General features: G+C 52.6%; 3 protein-coding genes across 11 annotated transcripts in view; 1 reads left to right on the plus strand and 2 right to left on the minus strand.

Moving 5' to 3' along the window:
• THAP11 (THAP domain containing 11) overlaps positions 1-921 on the minus strand; it is a 2,624-nt gene extending 1,703 nt beyond the window's left edge. Inside the window, exon 1 of the mRNA XM_017852266.1 lies at positions 1-921. This exon is cut by the window's left edge and continues 1,328 nt beyond it. The gene's annotated coding sequence lies outside the window, so the exon portion shown is untranslated.
• An 8,304-nt stretch (positions 922-9,225) lies between these two features.
• Positions 9,226-15,074, plus strand: CENPT (centromere protein T). 2 transcript variants are annotated; one of them, XM_017852219.1, is made up of 13 exons: positions 9,226-9,571; positions 10,661-10,751; positions 10,892-10,979; positions 11,099-11,195; positions 11,317-11,453; positions 11,627-11,663; positions 11,871-12,013; positions 12,682-12,837; positions 13,139-13,462; positions 13,712-13,805; positions 14,388-14,564; positions 14,653-14,757; positions 14,841-15,074. In XM_017852219.1, the coding sequence occupies exons 1-13, from the start codon at positions 9,462-9,464 to the stop codon at positions 14,962-14,964; spliced, it is 1,683 nt and encodes a 560-aa protein (XP_017707708.1). In that variant the 5' UTR covers positions 9,226-9,461; the 3' UTR covers positions 14,965-15,074. The 2 variants fall into 2 exon arrangements, with proteins under 2 accessions (XP_017707708.1, XP_017707710.1); XM_017852221.1 differs by lacking the exon at positions 12,682-12,837.
• An 88-nt stretch (positions 15,075-15,162) lies between these two features.
• The window catches only part of TSNAXIP1 (translin associated factor X interacting protein 1), a 22,929-nt gene continuing 10,141 nt past the window's right edge, over positions 15,163-27,950 (minus strand). For 2 of the 8 annotated variants that reach the window (XM_017852200.1, XM_017852203.1), the window contains 14 exons: positions 22,283-22,395; positions 22,010-22,136; positions 19,515-19,608; positions 18,440-18,636; positions 17,949-18,084; positions 17,392-17,561; positions 17,154-17,313; positions 16,948-17,078; positions 16,668-16,793; positions 16,384-16,536; positions 16,156-16,265; positions 15,853-15,979; positions 15,650-15,756; positions 15,163-15,476 (listed from right to left, as the gene is read on the minus strand). In XM_017852200.1, coding sequence (XP_017707689.1) covers positions 15,236-15,476; positions 15,650-15,756; positions 15,853-15,979; positions 16,156-16,265; positions 16,384-16,536; positions 16,668-16,793; positions 16,948-17,078; positions 17,154-17,313; positions 17,392-17,561; positions 17,949-18,084; positions 18,440-18,636; positions 19,515-19,608; positions 22,010-22,136; positions 22,283-22,395 — 1,992 coding nt within the window. In that variant the 3' untranslated portion in view covers positions 15,163-15,235. Of the gene's footprint in view, positions 15,477-15,649; positions 15,757-15,852; positions 15,980-16,155; positions 16,266-16,383; positions 16,537-16,667; positions 16,794-16,947; positions 17,079-17,153; positions 17,314-17,391; positions 17,562-17,948; positions 18,085-18,439; positions 18,637-19,514; positions 19,609-22,009; positions 22,137-22,282; positions 22,396-22,918; positions 23,054-25,680; positions 25,854-27,950 lie in introns of those variants that run through there. The other 6 variants (XM_017852204.1, XM_017852202.1, XR_001881507.1 and 3 more) reach the window with 6 other exon arrangements.

The following is a 27,950-nucleotide window of genomic DNA, read 5'->3' on the forward strand; positions in this document are numbered from 1 at the left end:
CCCGCCCCTCGACGGGCGGCGCCGCGCGAGCCCTTGGGTGGTATCCCACCACTGCCGCTCGGCGCAGCCGGCCCGCCCGGCGCCCCGTGCCCAGAATACGCTTCCTGCCGGCCCGCGCCGCGCCGCCCGCCTGGCTGCCCGCCTGCGCTCGGGAGTCGGCCCCGGGGACGCCGCGAAGGACCGCCTGAGAAAGAGACTACGCCCCCCACAATGCCCTGCGCCAGGAGCCGCTCACTTCCGGGGCGGGTGTGTGTGGGGATTCTGGCCGCCTTCCAAGGCACTGCGCCAGCCTCCGAAGAGCAGATTCTTTCTCCAGCCCGGCTTGTCCCCGGCGGGCGAGAGAGGCTTATTAGGTTGGAACGCTGTCGCCTGGACTGCTCCTTACGAGGACCCGAATCCTGAAAGGGGCGTGGAGCGGGGCGGTGCGCGCCTCACCGGTGCGCAAGCGTGGTGGGTATATGCCTACGGAGACTACAAATCCCGTGATGCCTCGCGCTGAACTGGGCGCCTGCGACTAGAAGCGCCGCCTAAGGGAAAGATCGAGTTACTGCGGACCAGGATTCGGGCGAGATTGTGCTGTTTGCTAGAACCAGTTCCCCAGCTCTGAGCGCCTTTGAGTCGACGGCATTGCTGCAGCAGAGGGAGACGAAACCTGGGCCTCGGCGCCCCGAAGGGTCTCAGGAGCCCCTTTGTCTGCGTTGGGGACTCTCTCCTGATTCAGCTGCTGCCTGCGTTGACTCACTGACCTAAACAAAGTCTCCAGTAGACGCCTACTATGTGGCTGACCCAGTGCACGGAGTTTCCGGGAGTCAGACCGACTGGGCTCCTCTCTTGGAGCCTGACTGCCTAGACGGATGAGCGTCTGTCTTTTGGATAATATGTCTGAATGGACGCGAATGGATGTCACAGAAAGTAATCGCTCTAAAGGAATGAACAGGAGAGCAGAGAAATGGGAGAGGGGGAGGGGGTGGCCAGGAATAAAAAACGAACGAAAGCTTGGGTAGGGAGAAGTACCCAGTTCTTGTCCCGGGAACCAGTCTGTAAGGCCACATGGCAGAAAAGAGCTAGGCTCCGCCCTTAAAGAACCGGGAAGCGGGTGGGCCGGGTCGACCAAGCGTAGGAAAATACCAAACTGGGACACGTTAAGGATTTGGGGTTTTAGTCTGCAGGCCACACTGAGAGCTATTAAAGGATTTAATGCGAAAGGATTTGCATTGTAACAATGCACGTCCCCCCTACCTCAACTTCTTTGAGGCAAATATTTTTGTGTGTGTAAAGGAGTCTCACTATGTCGCCAGGTTGGAGTGCAGTGGTGAGATCTCGGCTCACAGCAACGTCCGCCTCCTGGGTTCAAGCAATTCTTCTGCCTCAGCCTCCCGAGTAGCTGGGACGACAGGCGCACGCCGCCATGCCCGGCTAATTTTTTTTTTTTTCCAGTAGAGAAGGGGTTTCACCATATTTCCCAGGCTGGTCTCGAACTCCTAAGCTCAGGCAATCCTCCAGCCTCGGCCTCCCAAAGTGCTAGGATTACAGGCATGAGCTAGGATCACAGCGCCTAGCCGGGGAAAATGTTTTAAAGAACACAAAATGTTGTGGAAAGCCAGGGAGGAGCCAGGCAGTCCTTCAGGGGAATTACCTGCAAACTAGCCCTCCTCTGCCGAGTTCTTCCTTCTCCCAATTTTTTAAAAACTTTTATTTTTGGTTCGGGGGTACGTGTGAAGATTTATTGCATAGGTGAAGTCGTGTCACTGCGATTTGTTGTACAGATTATTTCATCACCCAGGTATTAAGCCCAGTACCCAATAGTTATCTTTTCTGCTCCTCTCTCTCCTCCCACCCCCCCCCTCAAGTAGACCCCAGTGTCTGTTGTTCCCTTCTTTGTGTTCATGAGTTCTCATCATTTAACTCACACTTGTGAGAATATGTGGTATTTGGTTTTCTGTTCCTGCATTAGTTTGATAAGGATAATGGCCCTCAGCTCCATCCATATTCCCACAAAAGACATGATCTTGGTCTCCTCCCAATTTTTCTTGTCTTTCTTTACCCTTTCACCTAACTCTCCTCATTTTTTCTCTCCTGGTAGCAGGTCACAGGCATAAAATGGAAACCTAATATACATTATTTCTAATTATAGTATTTGACATAAAAACAAAATAGGGGCGGACGCGGTGGCTCACATCTGTAATCCCAGCATTTTAGGAGGCCGTGGCGGGCGGATCACAAGGTCAGGAATTCGAGACCAGCCTGGCTGATATAGTGAAATCCCGTCTCTACTAAAAATACAAAAAAATTAGCCGGGTGTTGTCTCGGGCACCTGTAATCCCAGCTACTCAAGAGGCTGAGGCAGTAGAATCGCTTGAACCTAGGAGGTCGAGGTTGCAGTGAGCCGAGATCACACCACTGCACTCCAGCCCAGGTGACAGTGCGAGACTCTGTCTCAAAAAAAAAAAAAAAAAAAAAAAGGCTGTGCTTGGTGGCTCAGGACTGTAATCCCAGCACTTTGGGAGGCCAAGGCAGGCGGATTACTTGAGGTCAGGAGTTCGAGACCACTCTGGCCGACATTATGAAACTCCATCTCTACTAAAAATATAAATCCACGAATGCAGAAAAAATCCAGAAATGCGTTCTCTACTATGTGTAGCCCCTGGTAAAAGATACGCATTCATTTGGGTGAATCATTTATATAACAGTATAAACATGAACACACATATTACATGTTTGTTTATGTATTTATTTATTTGAGATGGAGTTTCGTTCTTGTTGCTCAGGCTGGAGTGTAGTGGTGTGATCTCGGCTCACTGCAACCTCCACCTCCTGGGTTGAAGAGTCTCCTGCCTCAGCCTCCCAAGTAGCTTGGATTACAGGCGCCGGGCACCACGCACAGCTAATTTTGTGTATTTTTAGTAGAGACAGGGTTTCACCATGTTAGACTGGCTGGTCTCGAACTCCTGACCTCACGTGATCCACCCACCTTGGCCTCCCAAAGTTCTGGGATTACAGGCGTGAGCCACCGCGCCCAGCCTATTTATTTATTTAATTTTTATTTTTATTTTTCTTAGAGGATGTCTCACTCTCTTGCCCAGGCTGGAGTGCAGTGGTGCAATCTTGGCTCACTGCAACCTCTGCCTCCTGGGTTCAAGCAATTCTCCTGCCTTAGCCTCCCAGGTAGCTGGGATTACAGGCGTGCACCACCACGCCCAGCTAATTTTTGTTTTGTGGTTTTTTTTTTTTTTTTTTTTTGGTGGAGTTTTGTTCTTGGTCAGGCTGGAGTGAAGTGGCAGAATATAGGCTCACTGCAACCTCCGCTTCCCGGATTCAACAATTCTGCCTCAGCCTCCCAAAATGCTGGAATTACAGGTGTGAGCCACCACACTTAGCCTTTTTTTTTTTTTTTTTTTTTTAGACAGACTCTCGCTCTGTCACATAGGCTGGAGTGCAATGGCACGATCTCGGCTCACAGCAACCTTCATCTTCTGGGTTCAAGCCATTCTCCTGCCTCAGTCTCCCAAGTAGCTGGGACTACAGGCATGTGCACCATGCCTGGCTAATTTTTGTGATTTTAGTAAAGATGGGGTTTCATGTTGTCCAGGCTGGTCTCGAACTCCTGACTTTGAGACAGACTCTCGCTCTGTCACATAGGCTGGAGTGCAATGGCACGATCTCGGCTCACAGCAACCTTCATCTTCTGGGTTCAAGCCATTCTCCTGCCTCAGTCTCCCAAGTAGCTGGGACTACAGGCATGTGCACCATGCCTGGCTAATTTTTGTGATTTTAGTAAAGATGGGGTTTCATGTTGTCCAGGCTGGTCTCGAACTCCTGACCTCAGGTGATCAGCCTGCCTTGGCCTCCCAAAGTGCTGGGATTACGGGCATGAGCCACCGTGCCTGGCCATGTTTAAATTTTTATAAAACGTGTGTAATAGTGATAAAATTCAGCAAAAGATCATTGTAACTGTTATGGTTCAAACTCTACCTGTTTCAGGACTCACCTTGCTCAAAAAGTGGTGAGAGGCCAAATTGATGTAATTTCTTTATGCACAGAATATTAAAATTATGCCCAATGAAAGTCTAATTTCCAGTACATAAAATCACCTGTCATCTACACTTAATCTTCTAACTCAAAGCATATCTGGAATGCATGGCTTTCTCCTCACCTCCACTGCCCAGCTCATTCTCTGTCTTAATCACCCCTGGAGAAAGGCAAGAACCTCGTCGCATGTCTCCCTGCCTCCAATCTTGCCTCTCCTGCAATTTTTTCTTCACATGGCTGCCAAATAAAATCTGATATGTCATACCTCTGCTTAAATTCCTCCAGTGGCTTCCTATTCCATTTAGAATAATGTCCAGACTCACCGGGCATGGTGGCTCACGCCTGTAATCCCAGCACTTTGGGAGATTGAGGTGGGCGGATCACCTGAGGTCAGGAGTTCAAGACCAACACGGAGAAACCCTGTCTCTACTAAAATTACAAAATTAGCCAGGCGTGGTGGCACATGCCTGTTATCCCAGCTACTTGGGAGGCTGAGGCAGGACAATTGCTTGAACCCAGGAGGCAGAAGTTGCCTTGAGTCAAGATGGTGCCATTGCACTCCAGCCTGGGCAACAAGGGCGAAACTCCATCTCAAAAAAAAAATAATAATAATGTCCAGACTCTTTCCCAGAGCCTGCAAGACCCCACATTAGTTTAGCCCTGCCATTCTCCTTTACTCCTCCCTGCCTCACTTCATCCCAGTAATTTTTTTAAAACAAGTAATTATAATATTTAATTATGTGAACAAACAGAATACTGCTATGCAAAGAATGAAGCTCATGGTTGGTTTATTTGTTTTTGAGACGGAGTCTCACTCTGTCGCCCAGGCTGGAGTGCGATCTTGGCTCACCGCAACCTCCACCCTCCGAGTTCAAGTGATTCTCCTGCGTGAGCCACCACGCCCAGCCAAAGCTCATGTTTTAATTTTTTTTGAAACATGTTTGACCAGCCTGGGCAACATGGCGAAACTCCGCCTGTACATAAAATACAATAATTAGCTGGGCATGGTGGCTTACTCTGGTAATTTCAACTACTCAGAAGGCTGAGGTGGGAGGGTGGCTTGAGTTCAGAAGGTTGAGATCTGCAGTGAGCTGTGATCCCACCATTGCACTTCAGCATGGGTGACAGAGCGAGACCCTGTCTCAAGAAAAAAAAAAAAAAAGCCTTGGCGCGGTGGCTCACGCCTGTAATCCCAGCACTTTGGGAGGCCAAGGAGGGCGGATCACCTGAGGTTAGGAGTTGGAGACCAGCCTGGCCAACATAGCGAAATCCCATCTCTACTAAAAATACAAAAAATTTCGCAGTGGTTCACGCCTGTAATCCCAACACTTTGGGAGGCCGAGGCGGGTGGATCACGAGGTCAGGAGATTGAGATCATCCTGGCTAACACGGTGAAACCCCGTCTGTACTAAAAATACAAAAGATTAGCCGGGCGTGGTAGTGGGTGCCTGTAGTCCCAGCTACTCGGGAGGGTGAGGCAGGAGAATGGTGTGAACCTGGGAGGTGGAGCTTGCAGTGAGCCGAGATTGCACTACTGCACTCCAGCCTGGGCGACAGAGCGGGACTCTGTGTCAAAAAAAAAAAAAAAAAATTAGGCTGGGCAGGGTGGCTCACGCTTGTAATCCCAGCACTTTGGGAGCCTGAGGCAGGTGGATCACCTGAGGTCGGGAGCTCAAGACCAGCCTGACCAACATGGAGAAACCCCATCACTACTAAAAATACAAAATTAGCCAGGTGTGGTGGCACATGCATGTAATCCCAGCTACTTGGGAGGCTAAGGCAGGAGAATCACTTGAACCCAGGAGGCGGAGGTTGCGGTTACCTGAGATCACGCCATTGCACCCCAGCCTGGGCAACAAGAGCAAAACTCCGTCTCAAAAAAAGAAAAAAAAAAAAGATTAGCCAGGGGTGGTAGTGGGCACCTGTAATCCCAGCTACTTGGGAGGCTGAGGCAGGGAGAATTGCTTGAACCCAGGAGGCAGAGGTTGCAGTGAGCTGAGATCGCACCACTACACTCCAGCCTGGGCAATAAAGCGAGACCCCATCTCAAAAAAAAAAGTTTGTTTTTTTCCATATTATTCAGTAGTTCACGGTTTCACCAGAAAATGAATAAATAATTTAAAACTGCAGGCTGGGGCCGTGNGGCAGGTGGATCACCTGAGGTCGGGAGCTCAAGACCAGCCTGACCAACATGGAGAAACCCCATCACTACTAAAAATACAAAATTAGCCAGGTGTGGTGGCACATGCATGTAATCACAGCTACTTGGGAGGCTAAGGCAGGAGAATCACTTGAACCCAGGAGGCGGAGGTTGCGGTTACCTGAGATCACGCCATTGCACCCCAGCCTGGGCAACAAGAGCAAAACTCCGTCTCAAAAAAAGAAAAAAAAAAAGATTAGCCAGGGGTGGTAGTGGGCACCTGTAATCCCAGCTACTTGGGAGGCTGAGGCAGGGAGAATTGCTTGAACCCAGGAGGCAGAGGTTGCAGTGAGCTGAGATCGCACCACTACACTCCAGCCTGGGCAATAAAGCGAGACCCCATCTCAAAAAAAAAAGTTTGTTTTTTTCCATATTATTCAGTAGTTCACGGTTTCACCAGAAAATGAATAAATAATTTAAAACTGCAGGCTGGGGCCGTGTGTGGTGGCTCACGCCTGTAATCCTAGCACTTTGGGAGGCTGAGGCAGGCGACTCACGAGGTCAGGAGGTTGAGACCATCCTGGCCAACATGGTGAAACCCTGTCTCTACTAAAAATACAAAAAATTAGCCTGGTGTGGTGGCAGGCACCTGTAATCCCAGCTACTTGGGAGGCTGAGGCAGGGAGAATTGCTTGAAACTGGGAGGCAGAGGTTGCAGTGAGCTGAGATTGTGCCACTTCACTCCATCCCAGACAACAGAGTGAGACTCTGTCTTAAAAAACAAAAACAGCGGCCGAGCGCGGTGGCTCAAGCCTGTAATCCCAGCACTTTGGGAGGCCGAGGCGGACGGATCACGAGGTCAGGAGATCGAGACCATCCTGGCTAACACGGTGAAACCCCGTCTCTACTAAAAAATACCAAAATAAAAACTAGCCGGGCGAGGTGGCGGGCGCCTGTAGTCCCAGCTACTAGGGAGGCTGAGGCAGGAGAATGGCGTAAACCCGGGAGGCGGAGCTTGCAGTGAGCTGAGATTGGCCACTGCACACCAGCCTGGGCGACAGAGCCAGACTCCGTCTCAAAAAAAACAAAAACAAAAACAAAACTGCAGACCAGGCACCATGGCTTATGCCTGTAATCCCAGCACTTTGGAGGCTGAGGTGGGCGGATCATGAGGAGTTCGAGACCAGTCTGACCAAAATGGTGAAACCCCGTCTCTACTAAAAATACAAAAATTAGCTGGGCATGGTGGTGTCTGCCTGTAATCCCAGCTGCTCAGGAGACTGAGGCAGGAGAACATTTCAAAAACACAAAAAACAAAAAACATCTGCATTTAGGTAGTAACCATGGACATATGTCTGCAAAAGGATAGCAAATTGAGTCATAACACAGATATCGGATCTAAATGACAAGGAATATTGATAGCTTTTTCTCTACAGTTCTCTTATTTTGAGAAGCAATAATCTAATTTTTTGCTTTTTTTTTTTTTTTCGAGATGCAGTCTTGCTTAGTTGCCCAGGCTGGAGTATTGTGGCCGGATCTCAACAACCTCTGCCTCCCAGGGTTCAAGCGATTCTCCTGCCTCAGCTTCCAGAGTAGCTGGAATTATAGGTGTATGCCACTACACCCGGCTAATTTTTATGTTTTTAGTAGAGACGGGGTTTTACCATCTTGGCCAGACTAGTCTTGAACTCCTGACCTCAAGTGATCCGCCCGCCTCACCCTCCCAAAGTGCTGGGATTACAGGCATGAGCCACCATGCCTGGACTTCTTGGCTCAGTTTTTTTTAACACAAGCACAAATATGCCCATGCCTGTGTGAGGTATCTGATAATTTACACTTGATCTTGGTGCAGATTTTGGGAAAGGGAACTCCACGAAATACTCAGAAACCAAGTTCTAATTCAGTTGCCATGAAAACTTAAGGTGAGGGGATTGTCAGTCAGTGAAAAATACGGAGGAAAACACTAACAGAATATGGTCAGCATCTCTAGCATTAACAATTTTTATTGGCTGGGTCCAGTGGCTCACGCCTGTAATCCCAGCACTTTGGGAGGCCGAGGCAGGCAGATCACCTGAGATCAGGAGTTTGAGACCAGCCTGACCAACATGGAGAAAAACCCATCTCTACTAAAAAAACAAAATTAACCGGGTGTGGTGGTGCATGCCTGTAATCCCAGTTACTCGGGAGGCTGAGGCAGAAGAATTGCTTGAACCTGGGAGGTGGAGGTTGCGGCGAGCCGAGATTGGGCCATTGCACTCCAGCCTGGGCAACAAGAGCAAAACTCTGTCTCAAAAGAAAACCCAATTTTTATTTATTTATTTATTTTCCTAGATGTGGTAATGGGAAAAACATTAATAGAACTTTTGAGAGCCAGAATTCATCTCAAAATTGCTCATGTTTGGAGATCATAACAGCAGTGCTGGATCACAAACAGCCTATTAGCCTTGGAGCTTCCTGGTCTCTTCTGATAGAGATAGGCCCTATAGACAGATTTGCAAATGCAGATCTTTTCAAAATGTTTTTATTGTTTTTTGAGACAGGGTCTCTCTCTGTTGCCCAGACTGGAGTGCGATCACGACTCACTGAAGTCTTGAACTCCTGGGCTCAAGCAATGCTCCTGCCTCAGGCTCCCAATTAGCTGGGACTACAGGCGCGCACCACCATGCCTGACTAATTTATTTTTATTTTTTGTAGAGACTAGGGGGTGGGGGGGGGGGTCTCACTATGTTGCCCAGGCTGCTCTCGAACTCCTGAGCTCAAGCTATCCTCATGCCTCGGTGTCCTAAAGTATTGGAATTACAGGCATGAGCCACCGCCTAGCCTGCAAAAGCAAATCTAACCAGGTCGTATGTAGGATAAAATTCTTTTTCCTGGCCCAAGCGTCTCTCCTCATCTTCGGAGAGAGAAATGGGAATGAGAGAGCCTTCTAATAATAGCAATTGCTAGTTACCAATGCCCTGGCTTACCGTGTTTTAGACTCTATGAGTTAAACATTAACTCCTTGAATCATTACAAGCTCCTTATTAGCTGGGTATCAACCTCAATTTACAGATGAAGAAGCCAAGACTTGGGCTGCTTTCATTACATTAACCGAGGTTTACCCGCAGCGAGGCTGCCTCCAAAGCAGACCGAGTTTGCAACCATCACCGTACACCCCGCGAGCTGGGATAGGGCGAGAACTACAATTCCCGTGGGGCTGTGCGGGAGCATCGCGAGAGTTACCTTAACTGTGGCGGCGGGAAGGCGGACACCGCTGCTGGCTGGGCGGTTTGGAGGGCCCGAGGCCGAGACGATGGCTGACCACAACCCTGACGGCGACCCCACGCCGCGCACTCTGCTGCGACGCGTGCTGGATACAGCGGACCCCCGCACCCCGCGGCGACCCCGGAGTGCTCGGTCTGGGTATGTGGGGGACTCCCCGAGTACTTGAGCAACCAGAGGGACTGGGGAGTGGGGTCTGGGTGGGACCCAGGGCCGACTCTGTTCGAGAGGGAAACTAAGTCTCAGAGAGGAGCAGGGCCTGGGACTCTGAGAACTGGCTCTATTGCTCTAGCCGGGCCCGGGCCAGCGGTTTTTGCCCCTGCCCCCAGGGCTCCAGCAGCCGGCCCTCCGGACCACAGAACCTGACTGATCCCGAGTCTTTGGGGGCTCGGCCACTGGAGATGGAGGATAGGCGCTCAGAATCTCACCTTATGCTCTGTTCTCTAGGCTGCTTTCCTCAAACCAGCCAGGGTTTGCCTAAGCATTTGCCCTGAACTTTTTTTTTTTTTTTGCCCGAGGGTTCCCACTGTTCCTGCGCATCGTCTTACTGTCCCCAGCTTGGAAATGGGAAAGGAGCTAGAGGACAGCCTGGGCAGAAGTTGGGAGGCAGCAACCGGAAGATGCTTTGCTAAGGAGCAGGGAATTTGGCCTGACTTGGTGGGAGTGGCGGTGGGTGAGGGCCGTGGTGAGCTCATGGTGCATAGAATGCATACGTTGACATCTGCCAGACTGGGACAATGGAGTTTATAGGGAATGAGAAGCCATTCATTATAGGTTTTACACCCATGAGGTGGGAGCTGCGCCCTGGGAACACCCAGAGACTAAGGTGTCTGGGGTACCACGTTCTTAAAAGATTTTAAAATACTTTAATATCCTTCATGGATTGTTACTTTCATGTCTGGGATGGATGCTCTTCCAATTGCTCCTCTTGTCTGTGTGGCTAACCCCTACTTATCCTTTGTGATTATGCTGAAGTCATCTCTGTGAAGCCTTTCCCAGCCCCTCCTGGTTGGTTCACTCATATGCTATCTCTATTCCCGTACCCCAGGGGTCTTCTTCATCCACACTGCTGACATAGGGCTGGAAACAGGGGTGACAGTAGGGGCAAGTGGTTTCTGGGTCCCTAGCCCTGAGGGAAAAAGCCTTCAGACCAAGACCCAGATGAAGGCATGTCTCTATGTTCTCTATTCCTCCTCACTGTAATTCTCAGTGCTGCTGGTCTTTACGCAGAGCCCAGAGAGCCCTGCTTGAAAGGGCTTCCTCCAGGAGGTTGAGTGGCCAAACAAAAACGATAGCCAAAGGGCGTTCCCGTGGAGCCAGGGTAAGTACCCAGCCCCCTGACCCCAAAGGGCCCTGGCTGCTTTGGGGACGGGGGTTGAGGTCTAACTCTGCTCTGGAGCCCACCTTGAGGAAATCTCAAGGCAAACGGACAGACTGGTTGCTTGGTGCTTTTGCCGATAGTCTATTGGCAGATCGACCCATGTTCAGGCCAGGGGGCACTTGGAGGAACAGACACCTCGGACGCTGCTGAAGAACATCCTACTAACTGGTGAGTGAGTGCTGGCCTACCGGTCAGAGTTAGGTACCAGTCCAACACCAGTCTTGTGGTATCTTTCATTCAGGGTGACCTGTTCTGTCAGCCCCACCCTCTCCCTGGTGTTTTTGCAGCCCCGGAATCTTCCATCCTGATGCCCGAGTCGGTAGTGAAGCCAGTGCCAGCACCACAGGTGGTCCAACCCTCCAGAAGAGAGAGCAGTCGTGGCAGGTACACAGAACTCCACCCCCTTGGACTGTGCTGTGGGCAGCTTAGTCAGGGAGTTTCTTGGGGGTCGCAAAAGCCAGAATTGGACTTCCTGGCCTGTCTGAGATAAGCTCCATTCTTACAGCCTGGAGCTGCAACTTCCTGAGCTCGAGCCCTCCACAACCCTGGCTCCAGGTCTGCTGGCCCCTGGAAGGAGGAAACAGAAGCTGCGACTGTCGATGTTTCAGCAGGGAGTGGACCAGGGGCTGCCTCTCTCCCGAGGTGAGGCCCTGGACACCACTTTTGCTACCCTCTCCCTCCTGTCCTCTGGAGAGGCTGAGGAGTCCTGAGAGAGGGCCCTCACGGGCCTGGATCACTTACCATGGTTTTCTTCTTTTTTTTTTTTTTTTTTTTGTGGTTTTCTTCTTTTACATTATCTTGCTGGTTGCTGACAGAGCCTCAAGGGAATGCTGATGCCTCTTCCCTCACCAGGTGCTGTTCTGGGGATGGGTGGAGGAGAGGCTTGGGGAGGGAGGTGCTGCCTGGGATGGAATCTGGCCACACTACTCCCTGCCAGTTTTAGCCTCACAGCATGTTGGCTCTGTTCTAAGAGATGAGAGCCGCAGGGCAGATGGAGGGATCTCTGGGCAAATTGGGTCTCAGGTACCTGACTCCTCTGTGCCTCCCCCCTCTCACCAGCTCCCTCAACCTGACCTTTGCCACACCTCTTCAGCCACAGTCAGTTCAGAGGCCTGGCTTGGCCCGCAGACCTCCCGCCCGCCGAGCTGTAGATGTGGGTGCCTTTTTGCGGGATCTGCGAGATACTTCCTTGGCTCCTCCAAGTAAGGTTGAGGTTTTCCCCTGCTGGCCTTTGGGGAAAGCTCTCCCTGCCATGACAGATAGGAGGTGATGCTGAGTCAGGGTTGCACCCCTCTCGGTGGGGTCAAGGACAGCGAGCAACTCTGGTCAGTGGGTCTACAAGGAATTTCTGCTTTCTTTCCACAGGGGGCCCCTTACCTTGGTCTCTCGGTGTCTCCCAGGGCCCCATATCCTTAAACTATAGGGCTGGAGGTTGGAAAGGGGTGTGGTGTGGTGGCCAAAACTTTTTGAAAGGGGCCAGGTTTCAGGATCAGCTGGCCAATTTGAGCTGACCTGGGAGCCTGATTGCCGAAAACAAGTTCACCAGGGTAAGAAGAGAGTTTGGGAAGAAGGAGCAGAACAAGCAGCAAAGAGGTTTTTTAAGTGGGCAGCTGGTGGGCGCGCAGCTGTGGGGGCTTGGGACTGCCAGGCAGAGGAACAGGAAGGTAAGCAAGGAGGGCTGTAGGAGATAAGGCCTCACGTACTAGATTGTCTTCTTTCTCTGAAGGCCACTCAGGGCGAACTCATGCGGCCCACTGTCCAGGCTCTGGCAACGCTGAGTAGCAGCCAGTGGGCCTGGAATAAGCTGAGAGCCAGCTGGCCCCTGATCTCCATGTGACAGCCTCAAAACCTGTTACTACTCTGCCCACAGACATTGTGTTGGAGGACACCCAGCCCTTCTCTCAGCCCACAGTTGGCTCCCCCGTGTACCACTCCCTGCCCTGCACGCCTCACACTGGGGCTGAAGACGCTGAGCAGGCTGCAGGTCGCAGGACACAGAGCAGTGGGCCTGGGCTGCAGAACAATAGTGAGTGTGTGGCGCCGATGGCCTGGAGCCAAACTTAGCTTGGGTGAGAGTTGACAATGGTTGTTTTCCTTCTTCAAGCCCCTCTGTGCCCCTAGAGCCCCCTGGCTGTGGCTGCCTGCTTCATCTAAGAACAGAGTCCATGTTGGGCCAGGAGACTTCAGATCCATGTCCTGGTGCTGCCTCTGGCTTTGTCTTTCCTCACTGGGCAGGGCTGGGTCTGCTAGTCCATCTTTACCCTTCTCTGAGCTATGCAGCCTTGGCCTGCTGCATCTCCAGCCTGTATTCTCTTCCCTTCACTCAGGCCCTGGGAAACCAGCCCAGTTTCTGGCAGGAGAGGCAGAGGAGGTCAATGCCTTTGCTCTGGGCTTCCTGAGCACCAGCAGTGCTGTCTCCGGAGAAGATGAAGTAGAGCCCTTACCCGATGGAGTTGAAGAGGCAGAGAAAAAGATGGAAGAAGAAGGTGTGAGTGTGAGTGAAATGGAGGCAACAGGAGCACAAGGACCCAGCAGGGCAGAAGAGCCCAAGGGACACACACAGGTGACAGAAGCAGAGGGATCCCAGGGGACTGCTGAGGCCGAGGGGCCAGGAGCATCTTCAGGGGATGAGGATGCCTCTAGCAAGGCAGGTAAGAGGCCCAGTGCAGGGGGTGACTGGTGACAGCTGTGTTCAGGCCCCAGCACACAGAAAGGCCTTGCCTGGGTTGTGTTTCCGGGCACTGGTGGTGTTAGGGGTTCAGGGAGACTGTGAGGGGCACCCGCTTGGCTGGAGCTAGATGGGTTCCACCAGAAACAGGACAGAAATACTGTGGCTGTGCTGGCCTGGGTGAGATGGTCAGGCCTGGAATTCCTGTGACCCCACCCTTCTTCCTTTGTAGCAAGTCCAGAGTCGGCCTCCAGCACCCCTGAGTCTCTCCAGGCCAGGCAACATCATCAGTTTCCTGAGCCAGCCCCACCGCCTGGTGCTGCAGTGTAAGATCCCACAACCCCGTTCCTCATGGGCCTCTTGGGAAGGGATCATTGGGTACGCTGTGTGCATAGGGTCCTCCCCCATCCTACGGGTATGCAGATGATTACCTAGCAGGGCAGCCTGAGCTGGGCTGGGGAGAGCTCACCAAGAGCACCCCTGCCATCCTGGTGCCTGCCTCCAGAGCTTAGAGGAGCCTGGGTAAGGGGAAAGGGGAAAGTATGTGGTCGGTTTGTAGTCAGAAAAGTATTCCTGGGGGATGATTAGCAGAATCGGGAAAGGCAGCAGTAGAGTAAGGGAAGAGACTGTCCATTCTAAGGCCTTGGGTCATGGACCCAAGCAGATACCAATATAGATAAGCCTGAACTAGGATGTCAAGTCGACTGTGGAGGAACAGAGCCCCAGGGAAAGACTGGCCTCTTTGTGGCCCCCTGACCCAACTGCCCCTCAGCCGGTGGTCAGGGCTGCTGGTCCTGGCTGGCCAAGGGCCACATGGTCCCCAGCCTCAGCAGGAGCCAGCAAGACTTGCCCTTGAATAAGGGCCTCCTGAGGCAAGTTCAGCTCCCTCTGTCCACTGTTGCCCTCAGCTTATCTTCAGAGCCTGCAGAGCCTCTGTTGGTCAGGCATCCCCCTAGGCCCCGGACCACCGGCCCCAGGCCCCGGCAAGATCCCCACAAGGCTGGACTGAGCCACTATGTGAAACTCTTTAGCTTCTTTGCCAAGATGCCCATGGAGAGGAAGGCTCTTGAGATGGTGGAGAAGTGGTGAGTCCTGGGCACATGGGGTAGGGAGAGGAACCCCTTAGGTCATGGTCAGACTGTTCAGCCTGCTCTATCCCCACCTTCTTGGCAGCCTAGATAAATATTTCCAGCATCTTTGTGATGACCTGGAGGTATTTGCTGCTCATGCTGGCCGCAAGACTGTGAAGCCAGAGGACCTGGAGCTGCTGATGCGGCGGTGAGAGGGCGGAAGGTGTGAGGGTGCTGGCTGGGGGAGCTCTGGCGCTGATTCTGCCTGTCCTTTCTTTTCCTCCACTGCAGGCAGGGCCTGGTCACCGACCAAGTCTCACTGCACGTGCTAGTGGAGCGGCACCTGCCCCTGGAGTACCGGCAGCTGCTCATCCCCTGTGCGTACAGTGGCAACTCTGTCTTCCCTGCCCAGTAGTGGCCAGGCCTCGACACTTTCCCTGTCCCCACCTGGGGCCTCTTGCCCCCACATATTTCTCCAGGTCTCCTCCCCACCCCCCCAGCATCAATAAAGTGTCATAAACAGAATATTCTGCATTTTGGTGCATGTCCTGGGGCCAGCCAGGCAAGGACTGATTCCCCCCTACAACTCCCCAGCACAGTCTGGAGAATGGCATGGGTTTAGACAAACGCTTTTATACTAAAAGCTAGGGGTTAGCAGGACGAGCACGCAGGCTGCCCACAGGCTCCTAGTTTGCAGGCTCTGGCTCTCGAGGTCCCACACGCCTGATGTCAATCACTTGAAGCCGCTCCAGGGCAGTCTGGAGGATTTCCACCACGCCTTCTTCCTTCTCGTCACCGTCCTCTGGCAGTTCTGACTCAGGGAGCTGGAAGGCCTGGCTCACGTAGGTGTTCACAGTCTGCTTGTCTAGGCTGGGGTCGATGGTCATCAGGGCCCCTCGCAGCTTGGGCAGAGTCACCTCCTCATAGCTGCCCCACAGGAAAAGAGTGACAGGCCCTGACCCCTCCTCTCCATGCCCCAGAGTCCCAGGTGCCCTCCTCTGTGCTGGGCTTGAGCAGTGGATGGTGCATGGTACACAGGGAGACCCAGGGGCTTCAGGGGCCCAGCCTGTGGGACTTGCCTATGGATCAGGGTCACTCACAGTTCTGTGCCCAGCTCCTGCTTTAGCTGCTGTAAGTACTCATCCTTCTCATCCATGTATTGTTCCCAGAGCTTTTGCACAAAAGGCTCACTCTGGCCCTCCTCATCCTAGGATGGGCCACAAGTCAGAGGGAGGGCACATTGGCTAGGGTCCAACCAAGGCTGGGGCAGGGGCCAGGCCAGTTCCCGGACCCACATACCCACCTCCATAAACAGTGAGCGGTAGTTGAGCAAGTCTGCATTGCTGCTGCTGGGATGCCAGCCCCCTGCCTCCATCAGCTCCTGGATTTGCTCTTCTGTCTTGAGAGGGAAGGTACTCTTGAGGACAGTGCTATAGGGGAGACGTGAGGGCCAACAGGGACCTGCTGAGGCCTGCTTGTGCCTCTCCCTAGTGCTCAAAAGGGAGTGAGTTCCAAGGCTGTGGCCCTTCCCACCAGGTGCCCCTTTTCCCTGCAGATGCAGGAAGAGTTGGGTAGGAGTTGGGAGTGGCCTGGACCAGCCTCTCACTTGAACTGCTCCATGGTTAGTAGCCCCTCATTCTGACTGTCGGCATTTGTCATCTCCTTCAGCAGCTGGGCTACTGTCTCCTTCTGGGTGACATACACATTCTCACTCCGCTATAAGGAGAAAAGCATTATTCACTTGCTCTTCCTGGGAGTGGTGGGGGCAAAGCTGGTCTATGCTAGGGACAAAGACCCTTCTCAGTCTCCCCAAGGGGAATAGGCCCCAGCTCACCTTTCCCATCAAGACTGCATAGAACTGACTCATAACCTCATTGGAGTGGAAGATCTTGATATTTTCAAAAATAGTGTAAGCCCAGGCCATGGCATCACTGGGCCCAAAGCGACGCTCCAGGAAATTGAAGAAGAAGTCTGGGAATGTCTCTTTCTGCGGGATTGAGGAAATGCTCGGTCAGCCTGCCTTACAGTTGGTTGGCCCTCATCCCTGGCACCTCTGGACCTCCAAAGGACTCTGGATCTGAAGACCACGCTGGACCAGAGTGGTTGGTGAGATCTGACCTGCTCCTCAGCAAGACGTTCCTTCCAGGCATCCTTGAGGAGGTCGACTACATCCTTCTTGCTTGGCCTCTTGTTCTCCACGAGGCCTTCAAACCGAAGAAAAGCAGGGATGGCTTCTTCATAACCCTAGGAGGGAGGATATCAGCTCATCTCTGGACCCATCTATGGCCCCACCCTCAAGCAGGGAAGAGCCCCAGTTGGTTCCCCAAAAGCTCATCTGAGCAGCAGGGCATGGCTCTTCTGAGTCTGGCCCAAGCCCCACTCCTGGGGCCTCCCCTACCAGACCAGGGAAGAATTCTTTCTCCCGCAGCAGCCCCGAGCCAATCTCTTCCAGGAGCACGTCCACCAGCTGGTCGCTGTTCTTGCCCTCAGCCAGCATCTGCCAGCGCTCTGGGCCCCCAGCCACCACATCTGCATGTGGGGAGAGGGAGCTTGAGTCCGGGCCCACATGTAAGCAGGACCTGGGGCCCCGCTGGCCGCCCTCACCTTCGCATTTGGTCCAGTCAGGCCTCGGCGTGGAAGTGCGCTGGATCTCCTGTAGCTCAGAGAAGAACTGGTCCCGCTCCTTCAGCGTGCTCATGTGCAGCTGCATCAGGATCTCATGCTCCTTGCGAACCTCCTCATAGCTGGCTCTCAGGGTGTCCAGCTGTGGGCAAGGACATTGGTCCTGGCCCCCCACCTGTGAGAACCCATCCTACCCTCCTGGCCCTGCCTGCCTCAGCACCTGCTCCTGAAGATCCTTGTTGGTCTTCTCCTGCATTTCAAAGTCCCTCCTAGGGACTACATCTCCAAAGTTGGCCTTCATGGTGTTGAGTTCCATCTGTGTGCGGGTCAGGTCTTGCCGGGTCATCTTAAGAGCCAGGGTTAACTTCACAGGGTCCTCCCCCCAGATGCCTGCCAGGGGAGGGGGCCCACCAGCCTGTGTCACCCTGGCTTTCTCAGGGGTTGCCTGAAGCCTTCTGCCCTTCCCGTTTGGTGTTCCCTGGGTCTTGCCCACAGCGCTATCAGCCTAGGGTTTCAGGCTAAAGTCTAGAAGCCCAGGAAACTGAGTAACAGGCCTGTCCAGCCCACCAGGAGCCTAGTCTGCCTCAGCTACCAGCTGTGTTCCTACAATTCTCAGTTCAACTCAGAAGATACACAGCCCTGGGAGAGGCAGGGACATCTCCCCCCTGAATGGTTATGAAATGAGCAGGTCTTAGGAATGTTGAATGAATGGGGCTTAGGGGTGAGACCAGACTCCTCCAGCATCGCAGAGAGGAGAGAAACCCGATTCAGGCTTACCTGGGGACTGGGCTAATGACATGTCCTCCCGCTGGTACCGCAGCTCGTTCAGGTCTGCGATGAGTATCTTACGGGCATCTCGCTCACTGAGGTAGTGCAGGTACTCCTCAGCCAAGTTCTTCCTCAGTTTGGCCACCTGTGGAGAAGGTGGCTGTGTGGTCAGGGGCTGCCCTTGAACCTGTGTATGCAGTTGGTCACCCCAGGGAGTGGGCTGGGTGCTGGGTGGCCCCATCAGGGCCTGCGAACAGGAAAGGTGAAAGAAGAAGGAGATTGGCCATTTCTGAGAATTCGGCAAGGTACCACTGCTTCCCCCTTTGCGGAAAGTGCTGAGCCTAGCAGCAGGGCAGAGGGTGGAGTTAGCAAGGCTCTGGGGGGAAGGTGGTGGCTCAGTGTGTCACTCCCTGTAGAAAGGCAGAGCGGGATAGGGGGTCACCCTTGTGGTGGGGTTGGCAGGAATTCGGGGACTTGGTTATCACACCACTTCCATTCACCTCACTCTGCAGTGAAATCTTCTCCTCATTCTTTTTGTCGATGAGTTTTAGTAAATTCATCTTCTCTTTCTTGAGCAGGGAGATTTCATGTTTCTCCTCAGCTCTCATGGCCAGGATCCTCTCATTGCAGTCCTCATTCACAGTGACAAGCTTGGCCTTCAGGGGCTCCAGAGCCCGGATCTTCTCCCTTTGGTGGGCTAAGCAGAGACAGGTGGGAGAGCTGCTTTGGGGCCATGGAGAACAAACAGCCAGAAGACAGACCCTAAAGTCATGGGTGAGTGGCTATGTCACTTGCAAACCCCAAGAATCTCTGCATGCCTTGTTCAAAGCCATGGTCCCTGTTTCAGGCCTTCCTGCACTTGATTTTAAACCAAGGGCAGAGTTCAGATGAAGACCGGGGTGTCTCCCATGTCCTTTCCCCTACAGCCTTAAGTCCTGCAGCTGCACCATGCCCTGGATCTCCTGAGCCTGGCAGGGGAGCCTGCTGACTCCCAGAGGTGCTCACTCTCTCCTGGGGTTCACTCCATTTTCAACAGGGACTGCCCCACTGTGCTTCTCAACGACAGGGGTGGTCAGGTGTTCTGGGGTGCCCTATAACGGAACAGTCTGTGCAGAATGGCTGAGGGGCCTTGGTGACCTCAAGGCCCAGTTGGGTAGCTGCCGCAGACCTGCTGTGGAGCGCCAGAAGGTCGAATAGGATCTTCTCCACCCTTCCAGGCTGGGGCAAGGAAGGGAGCTGCATTTTTGCTTTTTTTTTTTTTTTTTTTTTTTTTTTTGCGATGGAGTCTTGTTCTTTTGCCCAGGCTGGAGTGCAGTGGTGTGATCTCAACTCATTGCAACCTCCACCTCCTAGGTTCAAGCAATTCTCCTGCCTCAGTCTCCCAAGTAGCTGAGATTATAGGTGTGTGCCACCATGTACAGCTAATTTTTTTGCATTTTTAGTAGAGACAGGGTTTCACCATATTGGCCAGGCTGGTCTCAAACTCCTGACCTCAAGTGATCCACCACTTTGGCCTCCCAAAGTGCTGGGATTACAGGCGTGAGCCACTGTGCCTGGCAGGAGGTGCATTCTTACCCAGCATCCCCTCATATGCATTCTTGATGGAGGATAGTAATGGCTTGTACGTTTTGAAGTCCTCTATGAAGAACTCAAAGATTTCTCTGTAAGGCTGGCAAGAAAAGGGAACCCATCATCTCCTGGCCCACAGCTGCCACCCTTAGTGGGGGAACTATTTTTCTTTTTCTTTTCTCCTGAAATGGAGTCTTGCTCTGTCACCCAGGCTGGAGTGCAGTGGTGTGATCTTGGCTCACTGCAAACTCCGCCTCCCAGGTTCAAGTGATTCTCCTGCCTCAGCCTCCTGAGTAGCTGGGATTACGGGTGCCCGCCACCATGCTAGGCTAATTTTTGTATTTTTAGTAGAGATGGGGTTTCACCATGTTGGCCAGGATGGTCTCAATCTCCTGACCTCGTGATCCACCCACCTCGGCCTTCCAAAGTGGAGGGATTACAGGCGTGAGCCACTGTGCCCAGCCCTGTGTTTTTCTTTACTGGGCTTAGTAGTATTCCGGTGTAAGGCTGCCAGGTCACTTATATTCAAGTAAATGCCCTAGACACCACCCGGGTACCTCACAGTGCCATGGAGCCTGGGGGGCAGCTCTCTGGAGGCCTGTCCTGATGCTGTCTGAGGCCTAGTGGACTGCCATGACCATAGACAGATCTCCACTCTGTGCCTGAGCCCCTCTCTGGCTCTCCAGGCAGCCAGCCTCTTGCCTTCTGGACACAGTATCATTGGCCTCTCACTTGTAACCTCTTCCCATCTTAGAGCCTGGTAGATTCAGGAGATTGAAGGTTGTACCCTTGCGTCCTGACATGCAAGTAGGGGTATGGTCCCCTGTCCCATTTGGACGCATGGGAGGTTTCTGAAGGCAGTATTGCTCACTGAAATTAGCACAGTCTCCAGAGTCAGCCCTGAGTTTGAAGCCCAGCCCCACTACACCATAGTGGTATGCCTTCTTCCTTATCTGCTCGGGAGATCGAATGTAAGGCCCCAGCCCAGGGCCTTGCACTTGCACACAGCCAGTGCTCAGTAAATGCTTTAGTCAGTGACTAAGTCAAAAGGCAGGAATTGTCTGTCATCATCCTTGTTTGAGCAGATTTGGTGATTCTCTCCCTAATATACACCGGAATCTGGGTTGGATCTGATATTTATATATCTCTCTCTCCCTCCCTCCCTCCCTCCCTCCTTATGCATCTGGGCTGGTTCCTTAAGCTTGGGGTTGTTGCCACTGGGCTGGTAAACACGGCGTGACCCCTGCTTGTCCAACTGCCAACATCAGGCTCTATTCACTGATGCCGTGACCTAACCTGGGCACTGGGGATCACAGAGCTGTAGGGACTGGGCACAGCATCCAGGCCACCTGACTCAGGTGAGGAAACTCTAGCCTCAGGAGACTTTCACATCCACATTGCAGCCTTGCCTGCTCACTGGCGTTTTCTTTCTTTCTTTTTTTTTTTGAGACAGCGTCTCACTCTGTCGCCCAGGCTGGAGTGCAGTGGCGCAAACTTAGCTTACTGCAAGCTCTGCCTCCTGGGTTCATGCCATTCTCCTGCCTCAGCCTCCTGAGCAGCTGGGACTACAGGTGCCCGCCACCACGCCCAGCTAATTTTTTGTATTTTTAGTAAAGATAGGGTTTCACTGTGTTACCCAGGATGGTCTCGATCTCCTGACCTGGTGATCTGCCCGCCTTGGCCTCCCAAAGTGCTGGGATTACAGGTGTGGGCCACCGTGCCCGGCCTTCTTTTTTCTTTTTTTTTTTTTGACAGAGTCTCGCTCTGTTGCCCAGGCTGTAGTGCTGTGGCACGATCTTGGCTCACTGCAACCTCTGCCTCCCAGGTTCAAGTGATTCTCCTGCCTCAGCCTCTGAGTAGTTGGGACTACAGGTGTGCACCACCACTCCAGGTTTTGTATTTTTAGTAGAGGCAGGGTTTCACCATGTTGGCCAGGCTGGTCTTGAGCTCCTGACCTCAAGCGATCCTCCTGCCTCAGCCTCCCAAAGTGCTCGATTACAGGCGTGAGCCTGAGCCACTGTGCCCAGCCTCACTGGCATTTTCATAGGATGTTTCATGCTTCTGTTCAGGGAAGGAGACCCAGGAGAGCTGGGAGAGGTGGGTATCCCCTGAAGGTCTGAGGTGCTCACCTTGTAGGTGGGGCTTTTTTTGTTTTTGAGACGGAGACTCACTCTTGTCGCCCAGGTTGGAGTGCAGTGGTGTGATCTCGTCTCACTGCAACTGCTCCCTCCCGGGCTCAAGTGATTCTTCTGCCTCAGCCTCCTGAGTAGCTGGGACTACCGGTGCCCACCACCATGCCCGGCTAATTTTTGTACTTTTAATAGAGACGGGGTTTTGCCATGTTGGCCAGGCTGGTCTCGAACTCCTGACCTCAGGTGATCCACCCACCTCGGCCTCCCAAAGTGCTGGGATTACAGGCGTGAGCCACTGTGCCTGGCTGATAGGTGAAGCTTCTTCCCACCCTTTCCCCACCTTCCCCAAGTTTCTTCTGTGGCTCTGACCTGCAGCCTTAGTTCCTGGGTGGAATCTGTGCCTAGGTCCAGCAGGAGGAGCTCCTTGCGTAAGTAGTTTTCCAGCTCCTCTAAGTACCGGGGCTTGGCAGTGCGACAGGGATGCTGCTGGCAGCTCCTGCAGGGGATGGTGGCTGATAATGTGGCCAGCACCCCCACGGGGCCCTTGTGCCCTCAGTCTGGGGCAACACATGCCCCTGCCGTCTCCTGGCCCAAAGCCTGGCCCATGCCAGCCCACTCACCATGGGACTGACCCTGGCTTACCCTACTCGCTTCCGGTAGTCATCTGAACAGGGTTTTCGATTTTGCAAGATGGTCTGGCCACTGGTGTATGTGGGCCATGGGGACAGGTGCCCACCCATGGAGAACTGACCAGTCTGCAGGGAGGGACAGGTGGGGTTACCATGGCAACATTGCTCCCCTTCCTAATGTTTCTCTCCATCCCTCCTCCCCCAGTCCTGACTTTTTTTTTTTTTTTTTTCTTTTTGAGACAGTCTTGCTCTGTCCCCCAGGCTGGAGTGCAGTGGTACGATCTCAGCTCACTGCAACCTCCACCTCCTGGGTTCAAGCTATTCTCTGCCTCAGCCTCCCGAGTAGCTGGGATTACAGGTACCCACCACCACGCCCGGCTAATTTTTGTATTTTTAGTAGAGACAGGGTTTCACCATCTTGGCCAGGCTGGTCTTGAACTCCTGACCTCGTGATCCACCCACCTCGGCCTCCCAAAGTGCTGGGATTACAGGCGTGAACCACCACACCCAGCCAGCCCTGATGTTTTTTACAAACATCTCTCAACATGGTTCATAATTAAGACTGTGGGTTCTTGAGTTAGAGGGCTGGGGTTAAGTCTCAGATGTCCCTTATTAGCTATGTCAGACTTCTCTGAGCCTTAGTCCTCACGTCTGTAAAATAGGGATGATGGTAGTCTTTGTCACAGTGTATTGATGTGAGGATGCAATGAGAAAGCATAGTCGGGCATGGTGGCTCACGCCTGTAATTCCCAGCACTTTCCGAGGCTGAGGTGGGCAGACACGAGGTCAGGAGATCGAGACCATCCTGGCGAACACGGTGAAACCCCGTCTCTACTAAAAATACAAAAAAAATTAGGCTGGGCGCGGTGGCTCACGCGTATAATCCCAGCACTTTGGGAGGCCAATGCGAGATCATGAGGTCAGGAGATCGAGACCATCCTGGCTAACGTGGTGAAACCCCGTCTCTACTAAAAGTACAAAAACAAAATTATCTGGGCGTGGGGTGGGTGCCCTTAGTCCCAGCTACTCGGGAGGCTGAGGCGGGAGAATGGCATGAACCCGGGACGCGGAGTTTGCAGTGAGCAGAGATCGTGCCATTGCACTCCAGCCTGGTGACAGAGCGAGACTCGGTTTCCCAAAAAAAAAAAAGCCAGGTGTGGTGGCATGTGCTTGTAGTCCCAACTACTCGGGAGGCTGAGGCAAGAGAATTGCTTGAACCCGGGAGGCGGAGGTTGCAGTGAACCGAGATCGCGCCATTGCGCTCCAGCCTGAGCAACGAGCAAAACTGTCTCGAAGAAAAAAAAAAGAAATAGAGAAAGCATAATGTGTGCTTTACATGGACCCTGGAACCTGCTAGGAATTCAGTAAAGATCAGCCATTCTGGCCTGGCCAGTGGCTCATGCCTGTAATCCCAGCAGTTTGGGAGGCCAAGGTGGGCAACTTTTAGCACTTTGAGGCCAAGGTGGGCAGATCACTTGAGGTCAGGAGTTTGAGACCAACATGGCCAACATGGTGAAACTCCATCTCTACTAAAAATACAAAAATTAGCTGGGCATGGTGGCGCATGCCTGTAATCCCAGCTACTTGGGAGGCTGAGGCAGGAGAATCACTTGAACTCGGGAGGCAGAGGTTGCAGTGAGCTGAGATTGAGCCATTGTACTCCAGCGGGGGGGGGGGACAAGAGTGTAACTCCATCTCAAAAAAAAAAAGACTATCAAAATGGATGTAATTATTTATGTATGTATGTTTATACGTATGTATGTATTTATTTATTTGAGATGGAGTCACACTCTGTTGCCCAGGCTGGAGTGCAGTAGTGCAAACTCTGCTCACTGCAGCCTCTGCCTCTTGAGTTCAAGCGATTCTCCTGCCTCAGCCTCCTGAGTAGCTGAGATTACCAGTGCCTGCCACCATGCCCGGTTCTTTTGTATTTTTAGTAGAGATTACAGGTGTGAGCCACCGCACCCAGCTCACGCCTGATTCCCAGCACTTCGGGAGGCCCAGGCAGGCAGATAACCTGAGGCCAGGAATTTGAGACCAGTCTGGCCAACATGTTGAAACCCCATCTCTTCTAAAAATACAAAAATTAGTCGGGACTGGTGGTCCACGCCTGTAATCCCAGCTACTCTGGAGGCCAATGCAGAAGAATTACTTGAACCCTGGAGGCAGAGGCTACAGTGAGCAGAGATTGCACGACTGCACTCCAGTCTGGGCGACAGAGACTCTGCTCACAAAAGAAAAAAAAGAAAAGAGAGAGATGCGGTCTCACCATGTTGCCCAGGCTGGTCTCGAACTCCTGAGATCAAGAGATCCTCCTGCCTTGTCCTCCCAAAGTGCTGGGATTACAGGCTTAAGTCATGGCGCCCAGCCTAATTTTTATAAAAGCACAAAATAATCCTGGAAGACACCTGGGAGTTTATTTTTTATTTTTTTCTTAGAGACAGGGTCTTACTCTGTCACCTAGGCTGGAGTGCAGTGACCTGATAACACCTCACAGTAACTTCAAACTCCCGGGCTCAAGAGATCCTCCCACCTCAGTCTCCCTAGTAGCTAGGACTACAGGGGCACACCACCACTCCTGGTTAATTTAAAAAATATTTTTTGTAGAGATGAAATCTCCCTATGTTGCCAGGCTGGTCTCAGACTCCTGGTCTCAAGCAATCTTCCTTCTTTGGCCTCCCAAAGTGTTAGGATTACAGGTGTGAGCTGGCCTTGTTTTTCAGACTTTATTTATTTTTTGAGAATGAGTCTTGCTCTGTCGCCCAGGCTGGAGTGCAGTGGCACAATCTCTGTTCACTGCAGCCTCCGCCTCCTGGGTTCAAGCGATTCTCCTGCCTCAGCCTCCCTAATAGCTGGAATTACAGGCGCATGCCACCACGCCCAGCTAATTTTTGTATTTTTAGTAGAGATGGGGTTTCACCATGTTGGCCAGGCTGGTCTTGAACTGACCTCAGGTGATCCACCCACTTCGGCCTGCCAAAGTGCTGGGATTACAGGCATGAGCCACCGCGCCCCGCCGTTTTTCAGACTTGCGAAAGAACAGTCCTTGGCCGGACGCGGTGGCTCACGCCTGTAATCCCAGCACTTTGGGAGGCCAAGGCGAGCAAATCACGAGGTCAGGAGAACCAGACCATCCTGGGTAACACGGTGAAACCTCGTCTCTACTAAAAATGCAAAAAATTAGCCAGGTGCGGTGACACGTGCCTGTAGTCCCAGCTACTCGGGAGGCTGAGGCAGAAGAATCGCTTGAACCTGGGAAGCGGAGGTTGCACAGTGAGGGAAGATTGTGCCACTGCGCTCCAGCCTGGGCGACAGAGCGAGGCTCCGTCTCAAAACCAAAACCAAAACCAAAAAAACACCCCCCCGCCAAAAAAAAAAAAACAGTCCTCGTGTTCTGTCTACTGTTTCTACCGGGAGAAAATGGGGCTACCCTCCTTTGCTTGCAGAGGCGAGTGGAAGCTGGAGGCTGGAACGCAGTGCTCCCCCGGCGCTCCGTGCTCTCTGCTTCCCCGGTAGGTAAAACCGGAAGGCGGCCCTGGAGGTACGGCGGGAGGGAACACTGCCCCCTGGTGGTTGATGTCGCTCTAAAGAAAGTTGAAATGAAAAAGCCTGGTCCACGGAAGGTGGCAGCTGAGAAGGCTGCCTGGGAGCCTCAGGGCTCTCCCCTAGTCATCAGGTCTTTGGGTTGCGCTTGGTCTCTGCAAATAATCCATATTGATCCCAGCTTTCTCCTCCCTGGAGTCACTCCCACAGGAGTGTTGGGCCAGCCCCACAAAGTGTGTGTCCCATGTGTTTCCTAATTCCTCACGAGGGTCATGGTCACACAAGGAAAACCCATGCTGTTCCACTGTGAGCCAGAGTTGTAAGTTTACTCAAATGTGTTTTTTCCCTTATGAGATTTGGACAATGGCTATTTGCTGATTAATAACAATCCTATGATCATATCAACAAGAGCCCAAAAGTACTTAATAAGACAGCATTGGGGCTGGGCACAGTGGCTCACGCCTGTAATCCCAGCACTTTGGGAGACCGAGGCGGGTGGATCACGAGGTCAGGAGTTTAAAACCAGCCTGACCAACATGATGAAACCCTGTCTCTACTAAAAATACAAAAATTCACCAGGCGTGACTGGGCGTGGTGGTTCACGCTTGTAATCCCAGCACTTTGGGAGGCCGAGGCAGGTGGATCACGAGGTTAGGAGATCAAGACCATCCTGGCTAACATGGTGAAACCCCATCTCTACTAAAAATACAAAAAAACTTAGCCGGGTGTGGTGGCGGGCGCCTGTAGTCCCAGCTACTTGGGAGGCTGAGGCAGGAGAATGGCATGAACCTGGGAGGCAGAGCTTGCAGTGAGCCGAGATGACACCACTGCACTACAGCCTGGGCGACAGCTAGAGTCCATCTCAAAAAAAAAAAAATTATCCAGGCATGGTGGTGCACGCCTGTAATCCCAGCTACTCAGGAGGCTGAGGTAGGATAATCACTTGAACCCAGGAGGCGGAGGTTGTAGTGAGCCGAGATGGCGCCACTGTACTCCTTCCTGGGCAACAGAGCACGACTCTCAAAAAAAAAAAAAAAACAGCATTGGGCTTGGTGTGGTGGCTCACACCTGTAATCCCAGTGCTTTGGGAGGCCAAGGAAGAAGGATAGCTTGAGCCCAGGAGTTCAAGACCAGCCTGGGCAACGTAGTTAGCTCCACTACAAAGATACAAAAAATAGCCAGGTGTGGTGGTGCACTCCTGTGGTCTCAGCTACTCAGGAGGCTGAGTGGGAGGATTGGTTGAGCATGGGAGGTGGAGTCTGCAGTGAGCTGTGTTTGTGCCACTGCATTCCAGCCTGTGTCAGAGCAAAACTCTGTCTCAAAAAAAAAAAAAAGAAAAAGAAAAAAATTAGCTGGGTGTGGTGGCATGTGTCTATAGGTCCAGCTACTTGGGAGGGTGACATGAGAGGATCACTTGAGCCCAGGCATTTGAGACTGCAGCAAGCCATAATTGCACCACTGCACCCTGACAGGCAAAAGCCTGTCTCAAAAACAACAACAACAACAACACAGGATTCATTTCTTTTTTTTTTTGGAGATGGAGTCTTGCTCTGTTGCCCAGGCTGGAGTGTAGTGGTGTGATCTCGGCTCACTGCAACCTCCACCTCCCGGGTTAAAGCTATTCTTGTGCCTCAGCCTCCTAAGTAGCTGGGACTACAGATGTACCACCATGCATGACTAATTTTTTTTTTTTTTTTTTCTGAGACGGAGTCTCGCTCTGTCGCCAGGGCTGGAGTGCAGTGGCCAGATCTCAGCTCACTGCAAGCTCCGCCTCCTGGGTTTATGCCATTCTCCTGCCTCAGCCTCCCGAGTAGCTGGGACTACAGCCTCCAGCCACCTCACCTGGCTAGCTTTTTGTATTTTTTAGTGGAGATGGGGTTTCACTGTGTTAGCCAGGATGGTCTCGAACTCCTGACCTCGTGATCCGCCCGTCTCGGCCTTCCAAAGTGCTGGGATTACAGGCTTGAGCCACCGCGCCCGGCCGCATGACTAATTTTTATAATTTTAGTAGATATGGGGTTTCACCATGTTGGCCAAGCTGGTCAAACTCCTGACCTCATGTGATCTGTCTGCCTTGGCCTCCCAAAGTACTGGGATTATAGGCATGAGTCACTGCACCCAGTTCTTTTATTTTATTT

The sequence above is a fragment of the Rhinopithecus bieti genome, unplaced genomic scaffold (assembly GCF_001698545.2).
Source record: "Rhinopithecus bieti isolate Rb0 unplaced genomic scaffold, ASM169854v2 scaffold_34281, whole genome shotgun sequence".
In the NCBI taxonomy this organism is placed as follows: Eukaryota; Metazoa; Chordata; class Mammalia; order Primates; family Cercopithecidae; genus Rhinopithecus; species Rhinopithecus bieti.

Excerpts from the sequence above, each read along its gene's own strand:
- CENPT (XM_017852219.1), top strand. The coding sequence starts at position 9,462 with ATGGCTGACCACAACCCTGACGGCGACCCCACGCCGCGCACTCTGCTG. Across the intron at positions 10,752-10,891 it reads GGCGTTCCCGTGGAGCCAGG|TCTATTGGCAGATCGACCCA; the intron begins GTAAGTACCCAG and ends TTTTGCCGATAG. Across the intron at positions 11,454-11,626 it reads GGGGCTGCCTCTCTCCCGAG|AGCCTCAAGGGAATGCTGAT; the intron begins GTGAGGCCCTGG and ends GGTTGCTGACAG.